Source organism: Peromyscus californicus, unplaced genomic scaffold (genome assembly GCF_007827085.1).
Source record: "Peromyscus californicus insignis strain IS unplaced genomic scaffold, ASM782708v3 Scaffold_1__1_contigs__length_55948999, whole genome shotgun sequence".
NCBI classification, from domain to species: Eukaryota; Metazoa; Chordata; class Mammalia; order Rodentia; family Cricetidae; genus Peromyscus; species Peromyscus californicus.
In genome coordinates this window covers 52,389,008-52,401,415 of record NW_026294492.1, presented here as the reverse complement: position 1 = coordinate 52,401,415, position 12,408 = coordinate 52,389,008, and the positions used below count along the sequence as shown (strand labels likewise).

The following is a 12,408-nucleotide window of genomic DNA, read 5'->3' as shown; positions in this document are numbered from 1 at the left end:
ACTGTATTATCTGGGAAAGAACAAAGAGATCATCAGAACATGAGAGGAAACAGAAAAAAAAAACAAAACTACAATTAAAATAGAGTCAAGTTTTACAAATAAGGTGAGGAAACCCAGTAAGCCTGACCTTACTAACCCAGGAAGATAGAACCACTGTGGCCTCTACATGCAATTATGTTCATATTTACACCCTGCACAGAATTAACTGCAGATGGACCCTACACCTGAATGTTCAGTGCCAAGTGCAGAACTTCAAGAAGATATTAGAGAAACTAGAGTTCAGTTAGTTAGCAAATCTCCTTTCCCTTGGCACAGTAAAAGCAGCTGAGGCTCATTGCATGTTAATGTCAGCAACAAGGATGTTTCCACTAAAGAGTTTCTGCTTTCCATGCTCTGCAAACTGTAACAAGTGAAACTAAGTCACTCAGAGGCCCAATTTCCTACTAGGAGCTGAAGACCTCTGGGAACCAAACAGTATGGCACCAGACATGAAGTCTGGCCACAGGTTCCCATCAGCACCCCCCATCCTGGACAAATTCTACATGGGCTCTGGTGGCTCCTCCCCTTGTAGGGATTGTAGCCCTTAACTCACTATGGTGTGGATTCCAAGTTCGCCCCACTCTCCTCACAGTTCTCAGCAGCAGATCACAGGTAAACATACAGGAATACCAGAGCCTCCCACAGCCCCTGGACCTCTTAGCCTGAAGCATGGAAGACTAGAAATGCCATCCCCATTCTGAATGTGGGTTGCCCTAGTGGCCCTGACAGGAGGCCAATTGGCTAGTAAGGTCTGAGTGACAGGAGCACCTCCCTTAGGAACATGGTGCTGTGAAGAGATACAGCACAGTAGATCCAAGCCCTGGCTTCCACTCCAGACACAAAACTGTCCTGGATTTGCAGAGACTGCATTGCAGTAGAACTTGTACCTGGCCTCTAAAACTTAACCCTACACTTACTTACTCCTGCACTCAGTAAGTACCTCAGCAACTCTAAGAAGGCTCATCTATATTTTCTCACATCTCTCTCAGGTACACATTGTTAACCAAAACAGTAACACTTTACCAACCTTCTGTGGTGGTACTGGCCTATAATGACAGCATTTGGGAGGTTGAGCCACACAGCAAAAGGTTAAATCACCTTGGTTTATGACACCAAAAAACAAGCAATTAGGGTCACAAAAGGGAAGGTGACTAGGATTGGGACGTGGGATGAAATATAAAATTTAGAAAGTTTGGGATCAGTTGATGGCTCATGCTTAAGTTCCTTAAGATGTACAACTCTGATACACTAGTGTTGGTAGAGAATAAGACACTCAGTGGGTAGAAAATTTAGCAATGTTGGAAAAAGCAACACAGGATACCTCAGACTGAGCTCACAGTGGCCATGAAGAGCCTGGTTCCCTTGACTCCTTCATGAAGCTCATTTAAGCATTGGACCAGACCTTCCCAAGTCTGCCCACGGGCAGGATACAAAAGTAGTGTTCCTTGGTGCTTTCATCATGGTATCTGAGAAAATTTTGAACAGGCCAGGCTCCCAAAAGGCCCAACTTCAACCTACATAAACAAAAACACATATGAAAATGGAAACACAGGGATTAACACAGGGAAAAAAGGGGCTTAGAAAAAAACACTAGTAGAGATTGGAGGAGGAATCCACATAACAGGGAATAAAAAAATATTAATGACACCAAAAGGTGATTTTAAAAACTGTAATTGATATACCTTTAACTGAAATACTTTTAAAAGAAGACAGACTCAAATTGTTAATTCCCCACATGAATTTAGAGCTGGGAATGCTGGTGCTATCCTGGAATGCCACCACATGGAAGGATGAGGCAGGAGCATCACAAGTTTAAGGCCTGTTGTGGCTGCCGACTAAGTTGACAAAAAAAACTTGGGTAACTTTATCAGATCTTGCCTCAAAATAACTTTTTGTTTATAACTCTGTGGAGAGATGCTGGCCAAGCATGGGAGAGCTCTAAATGAGTACCCAGTCTTCTCTACCCCAAAAGTGAAAACAGAGCAACTACACCAATATACTGAAATGGGTGGGTTAGAAGGGAGTGCTCTGACAGGAACCAGCTAGTTGGCTGAGTGAGTACAGACACTTGCAACCAAGTCTGAGGGCCTGAGGTCGATACCCAAGGGAGAACCCACGCCTCCAACTTGTCCTCTGACCTTCACACATATGCTGTGGCATGCGTGTTGATATGTTTCTCAATGACCTGAATTCAGAACTTTTAAAAAGAAAATTGAAAACAAGAAGAACAAAAATGCACCAAAACTAAAACATCCAGCAAAATAGCTAGCTATGCTGCATGTAGCGCAACCACTGACCAAAACAGAACTCCTTCAGAATAGGGCCAGGATGGCAACAGGGAGCAAAGCACTCACAGTTCACTCCCTATCAAGTTATGACTGCAGAGCTCCCTTAGGGTGAAATAGGAACAAATAGTTTTTCACAGAATTACTTTTCTTCTAGGTACTTTCTTTTGGATTAAACAACTAACTCTACTCCAAGTTTGTAAAGAAAAGAAAAACAAAGAAAGACAGATGAAAAGCAAGGAAATTCATAATAAGAATGATGAATGCAGGGGCTGTCAAATTACACCTAAGGCAGGATGCACCCAGGTCTGTCTCTGTTCTATAGACTTTGCGTCAGGCCTGTTTAGACAGTGCTTACACAGCATCCAGACTGGATGCTGGATCATGTATGAATCTTCCTCACTGCTGTCCTGGGCCTATGACACTTACAGATGTCACTGGGATTTCCACACAGATGCAGAGAGGTGACAACCACACATGGTCATCCTCTAACTGTATTGCTATATAGATGTGGAACAGGAGCAAGAGGCCTTGCCTGCATCCCATCCATCTGAGAGACCCCACTCTGCAGTCCTGAGAGTCACCACCAAACATCATCATCACTATGCTGTGCTATCTAACAGCCTCCATATCCTGTACTGTTAACACCCAGGACAGACCACCCTTTTGTGAAGATTATGCAGGTAAGCCACTCTGGGACATCTCTTACCTGGCAGGTGAGTGATACTTTGTTCCCTTCCCCAGCCCTGCTGTGCTGCTAGATGGTTTCTTTGACATCTGGGAACAGAAAGTAGTGAGTGGTAGAAGGAACTGTGTTTTTAAACTATTGTAAATGTATGGGTGCTTTGCGTACATGTATGTCTGTCCTCCACATCTGTGAAGTGTCTTCAGAGATTAGAAGAGACGTGGTGGATCCCCTGGGACCCAAATTACAGACAGTTGTTCATCATGTGGGTGCTGGGAATTGAACCCAAATCCTCAGGAAGAACAATCAGTGCTTTTAACTGTGGAGACATCTCTCCAGCCCAGGTAGAACTAAGTTTTCAAAACAGCTACAATCAAAGGTTTTAACCTAATGTGACTCCTAAGTTGCTTCTGGAAAATAGAAATACAGTAGTGCATATCCGAATAAAGGGCTGGAAAGATGCTTCATCACTTTCAGACCACTGGATGCTCTTGAAGAGGATCAAATTTCAATCATTACATACACAGGCCAGCTCAAAACCATTTGTATCTGCAGTCCCAGAGCACCTCCTAGGTCCTTAGGGGCACTGAATGCATGTGGTGCACACACATACATGTAGGAATAATACCCATCCACAAAAATAAAATTTAAGATCTTAAAAACAGAAACACAGGATCTTCTGGATATGTGGTGCAGAGTCACACCTCCCCCCTCCCCAACTCATCATAAGGCCTATCTGAGCTACAGAAAGGATGCTAGGCTAGGCTGTGCCACTTTTAAATACTTTGTTATTATGTTTCTGTGAGGGGGGGAGATGGTATGTACATACTATGGTGCTTATGGGGCTCAAAAGACAACTCTGTGATGTCTCTCGTTACATCTTTTACATGGGCTTTGGGGACTGAATTCAGGTAATCATGTGCTTCACATGCACACAAACACCTTTGCTCACTAAGCCATCTCCTTGACCCAGCCTATCAAATTACATGCAACCTTTTTTCTTTGTTCTTTGGTTGTGTTGTTGAGACAGTACCACACTGTGTATTCTTGCTGGCATGAAACTCACCATTAGACCAGGGTAGCCTGGAACTCAGAGGAATCTGTCTCTGCCTCCAGAGTAACAAGATTAAAGGGATGCTGTTAACAACACTGGGCTGTAAAGAAAAGAATTTACAGGATGAACTTGACACTTTGGTATCCTTAACCAAAAGTGGCCACAAGTAAAACCTGAACTGAGAGGACAGTGTCAAGATGCTGGTATCCACTGTCTTGTTATCTTAGTGTCATGAGAAGCTATTACAAGGGTAAAATCTGGAAGATTCGAGAATTCGATCTGTGTTTGTAAAACTATAATGCTATAGAATAAACTGGGAATTGGAGAGTGTCAAAGGAAATCCAGACACTGGGTAAAATATTAAGACACATCTTACTATACAATTGACATGGGAAAAAGAATCCACTGGGACTGAACTTGGCCTGGAACTGTAGAGGTGACTGACTAGATATAGTAAGGATATGAGGGCTGAGCAAATTCAGAAACTGAAAATGTGTGAAAACGTGGTTAAAGGAAGGTGGGCTTTGTGTCCTCAGACTTGATCTTCCTACCCAGCTTCCTGATAGCTGGGAATTCCGATTTTGTTTGATCCCCAGGACTCATATAGTGGAAAGAGAGAAGAAATTCATACAAGTTGTTATCAGGGATCCACATGGGGACCATGACATGGGCATGTCCCTCCCCATACAAGCTAGTAAACAAATAATTATCATTTAAAAAATTAAAATATATCTACATTTTCATAAGCAAAGCCATTCATCCCCTCAAACTTGGCAAAGATCCAGCTTCAGTTTCCTTTCCCAATGCTGTCATCAAAGGTGTGCCCCACACTCCTCCACCCCTACCATACAATTCACCTTTTTGATCATCTGTCTCATTCAAGGCACCCAATTCCTGAAACAGGAACTCAAGCCCACTGAAATACAGTTCATCAGTAACTATTTCAGGGGTAGTATGGGATTGACCACTTATTAAAGACCATTGTCTAGTTGTATTTGTTTACATCATCATACATAGTAAAAGTACTCTACCCCTGACCTACATCCCCAGCACCCTGGTTTCCATGCCAGTTACCCTGAAACCAAACCACATAAAGATGCAACAACGAGAATCAAGGACCTTTTCCTCTTATGAACACAGAATCAAAACTTGTCAACACTCAAAAACCAAATCCAAGAACACATCAGAACAATCATCTACCCATGCTCAAATAGGCTTCATCCAAGATATTCAGGGATGGGTCAAGATGCAAAAACCAAGAAATGTAATCCATCATATAAGCAATCAGAAAGAAAAAAAAAAACTACATTATCACCACATTAGATGGAGAAAAGACCTTTGACAAAAATCCAACTTCCCAGATAAAATCCCTTCATGATAAAAGTTCTTCAGAAATAAGGGAGACAAGGAATACCTAATCAGAATAAAGCAATTTCCAATAAGCCTATAGCCAACTTCAAATTAAATGGAGAGAAACTCAAAGTTATTCACCTAAAATCAGGAACAAAACGGTCTTTCTACTCTCACCATGTCTATTCAATATAGAACTAGAAGTCTTAGCTAGAGCAATAAAACAACTGAAGGAGATCAAGGGGGTAAAATTGGAAAGGAAGAAATCAAAGTATTTTTATTTGCAGATGATGTGATAGGGTACCTAAGTGGCCCTAAAAATTCCACAGAACTCCTATGGCTGAAAAACACTTTGAGCAAAGTAATTTGCGTACATAATTAACTCAAAAAAATCAGTAGCTCTCCTTTGTACAAATGATGAAAGGAATAAGAAAGAAAGCAGGAAAATAACACCTTTCAAAATAGCCCAAAATTACATTTAAAATTTCTCACAGTAACTCTAACCTAGCAGCAAAAGACTTATGTGATAAAAACTTCAAGTCTTTGAAGACAGAAACTGAAGAAGATATGAGAAAATAGAAAGAACTCCTACACTCATGGATTGGTAGGACTAACATAGTAAAAATGGCAATACTACCAAAAGCAATCAACAGATTCAATGCAGTCCCCATCAATATCCCAACACAATTCTTTACAGACCTTGAAAGGACAATTCTTAACTTCAAGTGGGAAAAAAAAGCAAAAAAAACAAGATAGCTAATGCCATTCTGAACAATAAGAGAACTGCTGAGGTTCACACCATTCCAGATTACATGCTGTACTGCAGAGGTATAGTAATAAAAACCACATAGCATTGGCATAAAAACAGACACATCAATTAATGGAATAAAATTTAAGACCAAGACATGAACCCACACCGCTATGGACATCTGGTTTTTGATAGAGATGCCAGAAATACACACTGGAAAACAGACAGCATCTTCAACAAATGGTGATAGACAAAACTTGATGTCTGCATTTAGAAAAATGCAAATAGATCTATACTCATCATCCTGCACAGAATTCAACTCCACATTATAGGAGGCTGTATGACCCTGCCCTGTGTGAAATGTTAGCTGCTGAGTACTGTATGCTACACACAAGCCACAGCCAAATGCCCAGTGTCTCAATGCTCTCACCTGACTAAAGTGAGACAACTGAATTTGCACTTACCAACATGAGAGAGTTGCCCAGTTGGAAATTTGAGTGGCTCAGGCTAACCTCCCCAAATTGTACACCCACCAATTTGGTTTGCCCTTATTCACATGGTATGAATTAATGCATACTGGGAAAGTACACAGAAAAGCACTCATCCTGCCCAATCATGTCCTTTTTTATGACAGATACCTACAAGTCAATGACTTAAACAACCTCTAATCTAGCTATTGCCTCGCCTGCTTCCCTGCAGTATACACAATAAACTAATTTCCTTCTGTTCTGGTCTCAATGGAGAAGCTATGTCCCACACACTAATGAATAGCCCACTCTGTGACTCAAGGGGGTTAGTATTAGAAGTGTGTGTTCCTACAAACCTTTCAAATTCCTACAAGAATTAAGGAGATTGAGTCAGGGTGATTGCAGAGTCAATGCCCTGTGGGCCTAAACACTGGAATCAAGGCAAAAAAAGTCAACATAATGAACCTTGTCTCAAAATATTTTTCTGAAAGCTGGAAGGTGTAACTGTTCTGGAATTAATGTGCCATCACAATGAGAAATCATGTCACACACTTAGAGATTAATTCAGAAAAAAATCTCTTCAGTAATTATAAGTCTCCAGCTCTACCAAATACACAGAGGAGGGGACAAAGAATATATTGGCTAATTATATACACCACAGGCTTATGCACTCCACATATGCTGTCAACCTGGATAAATGCTATTTACTGCCTTCCTGCTATCATGGCTTGCTCAGTTTGATTCCTTATAGGAGTCAGGACCACCTGCCCAGGACAGCTCCACCTACAGTGGGATGGGCCCTATTACATCAATCACTAATCAAGAAAACACCCTTATAGGTTTACCTACAGACCCATGTGACTCTAGCTTGTGTCAAGCTGACCAAATCTAACCAGCCTATCTACTGAGTCATCTCTCAAACCCCAAAGACAGATTTATAAGCAAACCTCAACTCTCTTAACATTTGCTTTTCAGCATATACTTGTGCCCGCGCGCGCGCGCGCACACACACACACACAAGTTTTGAAAATCTGTTGAGTTTAGGACTGGAGATGGCTCAGCATTTACCACCACTTTTTGGTCTTGTAGACGTCCTGGGTTTGGTTCTCAACACTAACATGGTGGTACAGAATCAATCATCCCTAGATGCTGTTACAGAAGATCTGATGCCTCCTTTTGTCTTCTATGGGCACAAAACATACATGTGGTGATCAGACACATATGCAAGCAAATCACTCTTAAACATGAAATAAAATAACATAGAAAAATTAAAAACATATACCCTCATATCTCATATAGGTCATCATAGATAAATAAGCCAGAAATATACAGAAATGTGACAAATATCTGTAGACAAAACTATAACTTTGTAATTAAAGAATTCAAGAAACTTGATCAAAGGAGAGAAATTCCGTAATTGTACACAGGAAGCCTAAATATAATTTCAGAACAGACTTTGAGCTATAGATTCAGCAACAGTCCAATAAAAAGTCTAGCAACTTTTATTATCTACAACAGAAAAATGACGACAAAGGTCATCATGAATGAAAAAAATGATCAACACAAGATTAGGTAAATAGCACACATTCTGATACCATCTGACTTTAAAACTTCCCATACAACTGCAATAAAGATTGTACTGTCTGGGAAAGAATAAACAGATCAAAAACTTAGAAACAAAATCACAATTAAAACAGTGTTGATTTGAACACAAGAGGCCAGGAAACCCAGTAATCCTGGCCTTCCTAACACACATGACTGGACCACCCTGGAATCTACATGCAAATGTGTTAATGACACAGAATTTACACCCTGCACAGAATTAACTGCAGGCAGATCTACCTACACCTGAATGTTCAGTGCCAAGTGCAGAACTTTTAGAAGACAGTAGAGAAAGTGGAGCTGTCATTTAGCAAACCTGCTTTTCAAGCCGATGATGATAGCGGGGCATGCGCACACAATGCATGGTGAGGTCACAATAAGGAACTAGCCACAAAAAGTACCCACATCCCCGTGTTCTTTGCAGCCGTAGCTGCAATACGCAGATGGAAGTTATTCAGAGGCCGGGAGTTGTAGGGACAGCTCGGATCTCATGGACCTCACGGGGCGAGGATCCGCCAGCGGTTCCCACAGCCCCGGGACCCTACACCGGCTCCCGCGGCTCCTCCCCTCGTGGAAACGGCGGCCCCTCACTCACCATGGCGGATTCCGAGCTCGCCCGGCTCTCCTCTCAGCAACCGGCAGCGGGTCGCAGCGCAGCACACGGAACCCAAGCGTCTTTTTGGGCCTAGAGCCTCGGAGTCGGCTGCTTGGCTGACCGGAAGTGCCCTCCCTTATTCTGACTGACAGTCGGCTTGAGAGCCCTAATTGGTTAATGCGTCCTGAGTGACAGAAGCAACTCCCTTTGGGACAGAACGTTGTGAAGGAACACAGTACAGCGTTTCCCTCCTCTGGCTTCCACTCCTGGCACAGAACTGCCCCAGACCTGCAGAGATTGGCATTGCCCCAGAACTTTAGCCGGAACTGCAAAGTCGTCCCTGCACTCAATGGGCACTGCACCTTCCTCCTCCTGGGCACAGGGTGTTAGGCTTCAAACCTGGGATTAAAGGTTGAGGTGCATATTTCACTTATAAAAGACACTAGCTGTCAGGTTCTCACTGCCTCCCTCAGTCCCTACCTATGACAGGATATGGTTGCCATGCACCGCCCCCTACCCTGAACTTCTCCAGCCCTTCCCTATACAATCCAACCATTCTGATAACCCGGTTTCTTTTTGTTGTTGTTTTTGTTTTTTTCCAATCTACCCTTCTTCCTGACCTCTTGGTTTGCCTCTCCCCGTCTCTCCCTACCTCCTCTTGTCACATGGCTCAGGCTCATGTCCACTCTGGACTCTCCCAGATGTCCCTGTCTCTCCCTAGACCCTCTTACGAATAACAGACTTTCTCCTCTACCTTACCTAGGAGCAGTCATGTCCTTTCCTTTTATAGTTTTTTGTTTTTGTTTTCCAATCTGGTGCCTGAACCCGGAACCAGTCATGTCTTTCCTTTTTTATTTTTATTTTTCCATTCACAGCATCCTAGGCATACACAAATCATTACTTAATGTGCAGTGCAGTGATTCCCTGGCTCACAAGAGAAATGACGCCCAGCCCCTCTAGGTCCAGTTTAAACAACCTGATTGACATTCAGCAGGCATCAACAATTTCAATAAGGCTCACCTAGGATTGCTCACACTTCTCTCAGCAGTACATTGTTGGCCAAATATGAACCCTTTACTGGCCTTATGTGGTGGCACTGATGTTTCATGACAGCACTGGGGAAGTGGAGGCAAGACATCAAAACTTTAAACCAGCTCAACCTGTGTGACACGAAAAGCCAAAAATTTAGATCCCGAAGGGGAGGTGACCAGGGAGATATCAGTAGGTCTTGCATAAGCTGATGGCTCATGCTAAAGAAGTTTATTAAGAACTAAAGCTCTGATACACTATTTGTAGGGGCAGAACGGAACAGTCAGCAGAAAGCTAATTAAGCCACATTGTCAAGACACACAGAATACCTCAGACTCAGCTCACAGTGGGCATGAGACACAGAACTTGGCACATCCATCAGGGCATCTGAGAAAGCCTTGGGTTGGCCTGGCTCCCAAAAGACCCATCTCCAACCTAAATAAAAACACATATGAAAATGGAAACAAAGGGATCAATGCATGGAAAGCTAGGGCTTACAAAGAAAGACTAGTAGAGATTACAGATTAAATGGGCATAATAGCTAATAAGAAAATATTAATAACACCACCAAAAGTTAATTTTAAAAACCATAATTGATATACCTTAAGATACATTACTTTTAAAAGAAGACAGATTCAAATTGCTGATTTCCCAAATGAATTTAGAGCTGAGAGTGGTGGTGATGCCCTGGAATCCCACCACATGGAAGGATGAGGCAGGAGCATCACAAGTTTAAGGCCTGGTGTGGCTACAGACTAAGTTGACAAAAACTTGGGCAAGTTAACCAGACCCTGCCTCAAAATAACTTTTTGCTTAAACCTCAGTGGACAGATGCTTGCCAAGCATGGGAGAGCTCTAGAATGAGTACCCAGTGTTCTCTACCCAAAAATGACAACAGAGCAACTACACCAATATACTGAAATGGGTGGGTTAGAAGGGGGTGCTCTGACAGGAACCAGCTAGTTGGCTCAGTGAGTACAGACACTTCCAACCAAGTCTGAAGTCTGAGATCAACTGAGGAGAGAATCCATATCTCCAACTTGTCCTCTGACCTTCACACATGTGCTATGGCGTGTGTGTCCACACATGTCTAAATGACCCAAATTCAGAATTTGTAAAAAGAAAACTGAAAACATGAAAGACAAAAATTCACCAAAACTAAAAAATCCAGAAAAATAGCTAGCTAGCCACATGGTACCTCAGCCATTGACCAAAATAGAAGTCCTGCAGCACACTGCCAGAGTAAGTGTCTGGACTGGCAAGCCACCTGCCCCTAAGCCCTTTGTAGCACTATGGCAGATGGCAGAGTGAGGTGATGGGCTCCCACCATCCCAGAGAGAACGAAAAGTGTTTGAACCTTTGCTGGGACCAGCCAACTACTGGGTCAGACTTCAACTCTGGGAGTTGAGGAATCGTTTCTGGGGCACTAGTCAGGTTTGCTATGAAACTGAGAAAGGACAAAGAGAACCAGCCATTTCCACGGACAGCCATACCTCTGGCCAGCTATGGAAAATGTTTTCATTTTATAAAGATTTGGGAAGGGATACACTTCTGCCATTGTAGGGAGATCCACTGAATCATTATGGATTTCTCTTCAGCTCTTCCAGTACGGGACAATCAAGGACAATTGTACACAGCAAAGAGACAGTGTAAGTGACAAGAAAGAGAACAACCTTCTAGCTAAAGGACAAAAGGAGATAACGAGCATATCGTCAATTTCCAATTGGCCCACTGGTGGTCAAGGTAAAAACCTATACATCAAGGGAGAAAATATGAAACACAGAGTCCGAGGTCATCTGAGAATTTTTTTCATCAAGTGTTACCTACTTTGACCCATGCATCTGCAGTGAGTGCCACTGAGTATGTGTATTGGGCTAACATTAATCAGCCTTTGTATAAAATTATGGATTGTCACACAGCTTCTGTAATTAATACTAATGTCTCTGTGTTTATGACTGGATCTTGAGACTGTATTAGAATCGTTCATTCATCTTAAGAAGGGAGTGCATTTGCTTTGTCCTCGGGATCTGAATCACTTCACATTTGCATAAGACATTGTAACATTTATATTTCTATTAAGGTCAAAGTAGAATAAGTTCCAAGAGATACCAGAACTACTCGTCATATGGATCTCTTTTCAATCTATTCCCTAGATTTTTGTGACCATCATGATAATGCAACCAATAACACTGTTCATAATTTTATTCTTATTTTTTGTTGCAGGAAATGTTTCTAATTTGTTTGCTCCTAAAATACTCATACATTAAATGACAATAAATTTTATTTACATCTGAAATCTAAACCTCTCAGGATATCCTGCATTTTAAAAAAATTTAAAAGGGGGATGAATAGTAGAACATGGACAAGGACTGCAGTCATGTAAGGAAAATTCTGGGTGCTTGTAAGAACATTTCAAGAAAACAAGACAGGATTCTTGTGATCTCAGATTCTTCAAAATATGGCATTATTATTGGAATGTGTTTTTGTGCTACTCTCAGGTGTAGCAAACAGAAATGAGTTTACCTCAAATTTCTCATTATTGTTTATTATTGTT

The 12,408-nt window shown here is 41.9% G+C and overlaps 1 protein-coding gene across 6 annotated transcripts in view; it reads right to left on the bottom strand.

Annotated features, from left to right (window-relative positions):
* LOC128115861 (zinc finger protein 431-like) overlaps positions 1-8,963 on the bottom strand; it is a 53,837-nt gene extending 44,874 nt beyond the window's left edge. For 2 of the 6 annotated variants that reach the window (XM_052746985.1, XM_052746984.1), the window contains exon 1: positions 8,826-8,963. Coding sequence is in view for 1 of the 6 variants with exons in the window: in XM_052746984.1 (XP_052602944.1) it covers positions 8,826-8,828 (3 nt within the window). In the remaining 5 variants the exon portion in view is untranslated. Of the gene's footprint in view, positions 1-1,360; positions 1,554-3,033; positions 3,102-4,075; positions 4,164-8,825 lie in introns of all 6 variants that reach the window. The other 4 variants (XM_052746986.1, XM_052746987.1, XM_052746989.1 and 1 more) reach the window with 4 other exon arrangements.
* Positions 8,964-12,408: the final 3,445 nt, after the last annotated feature.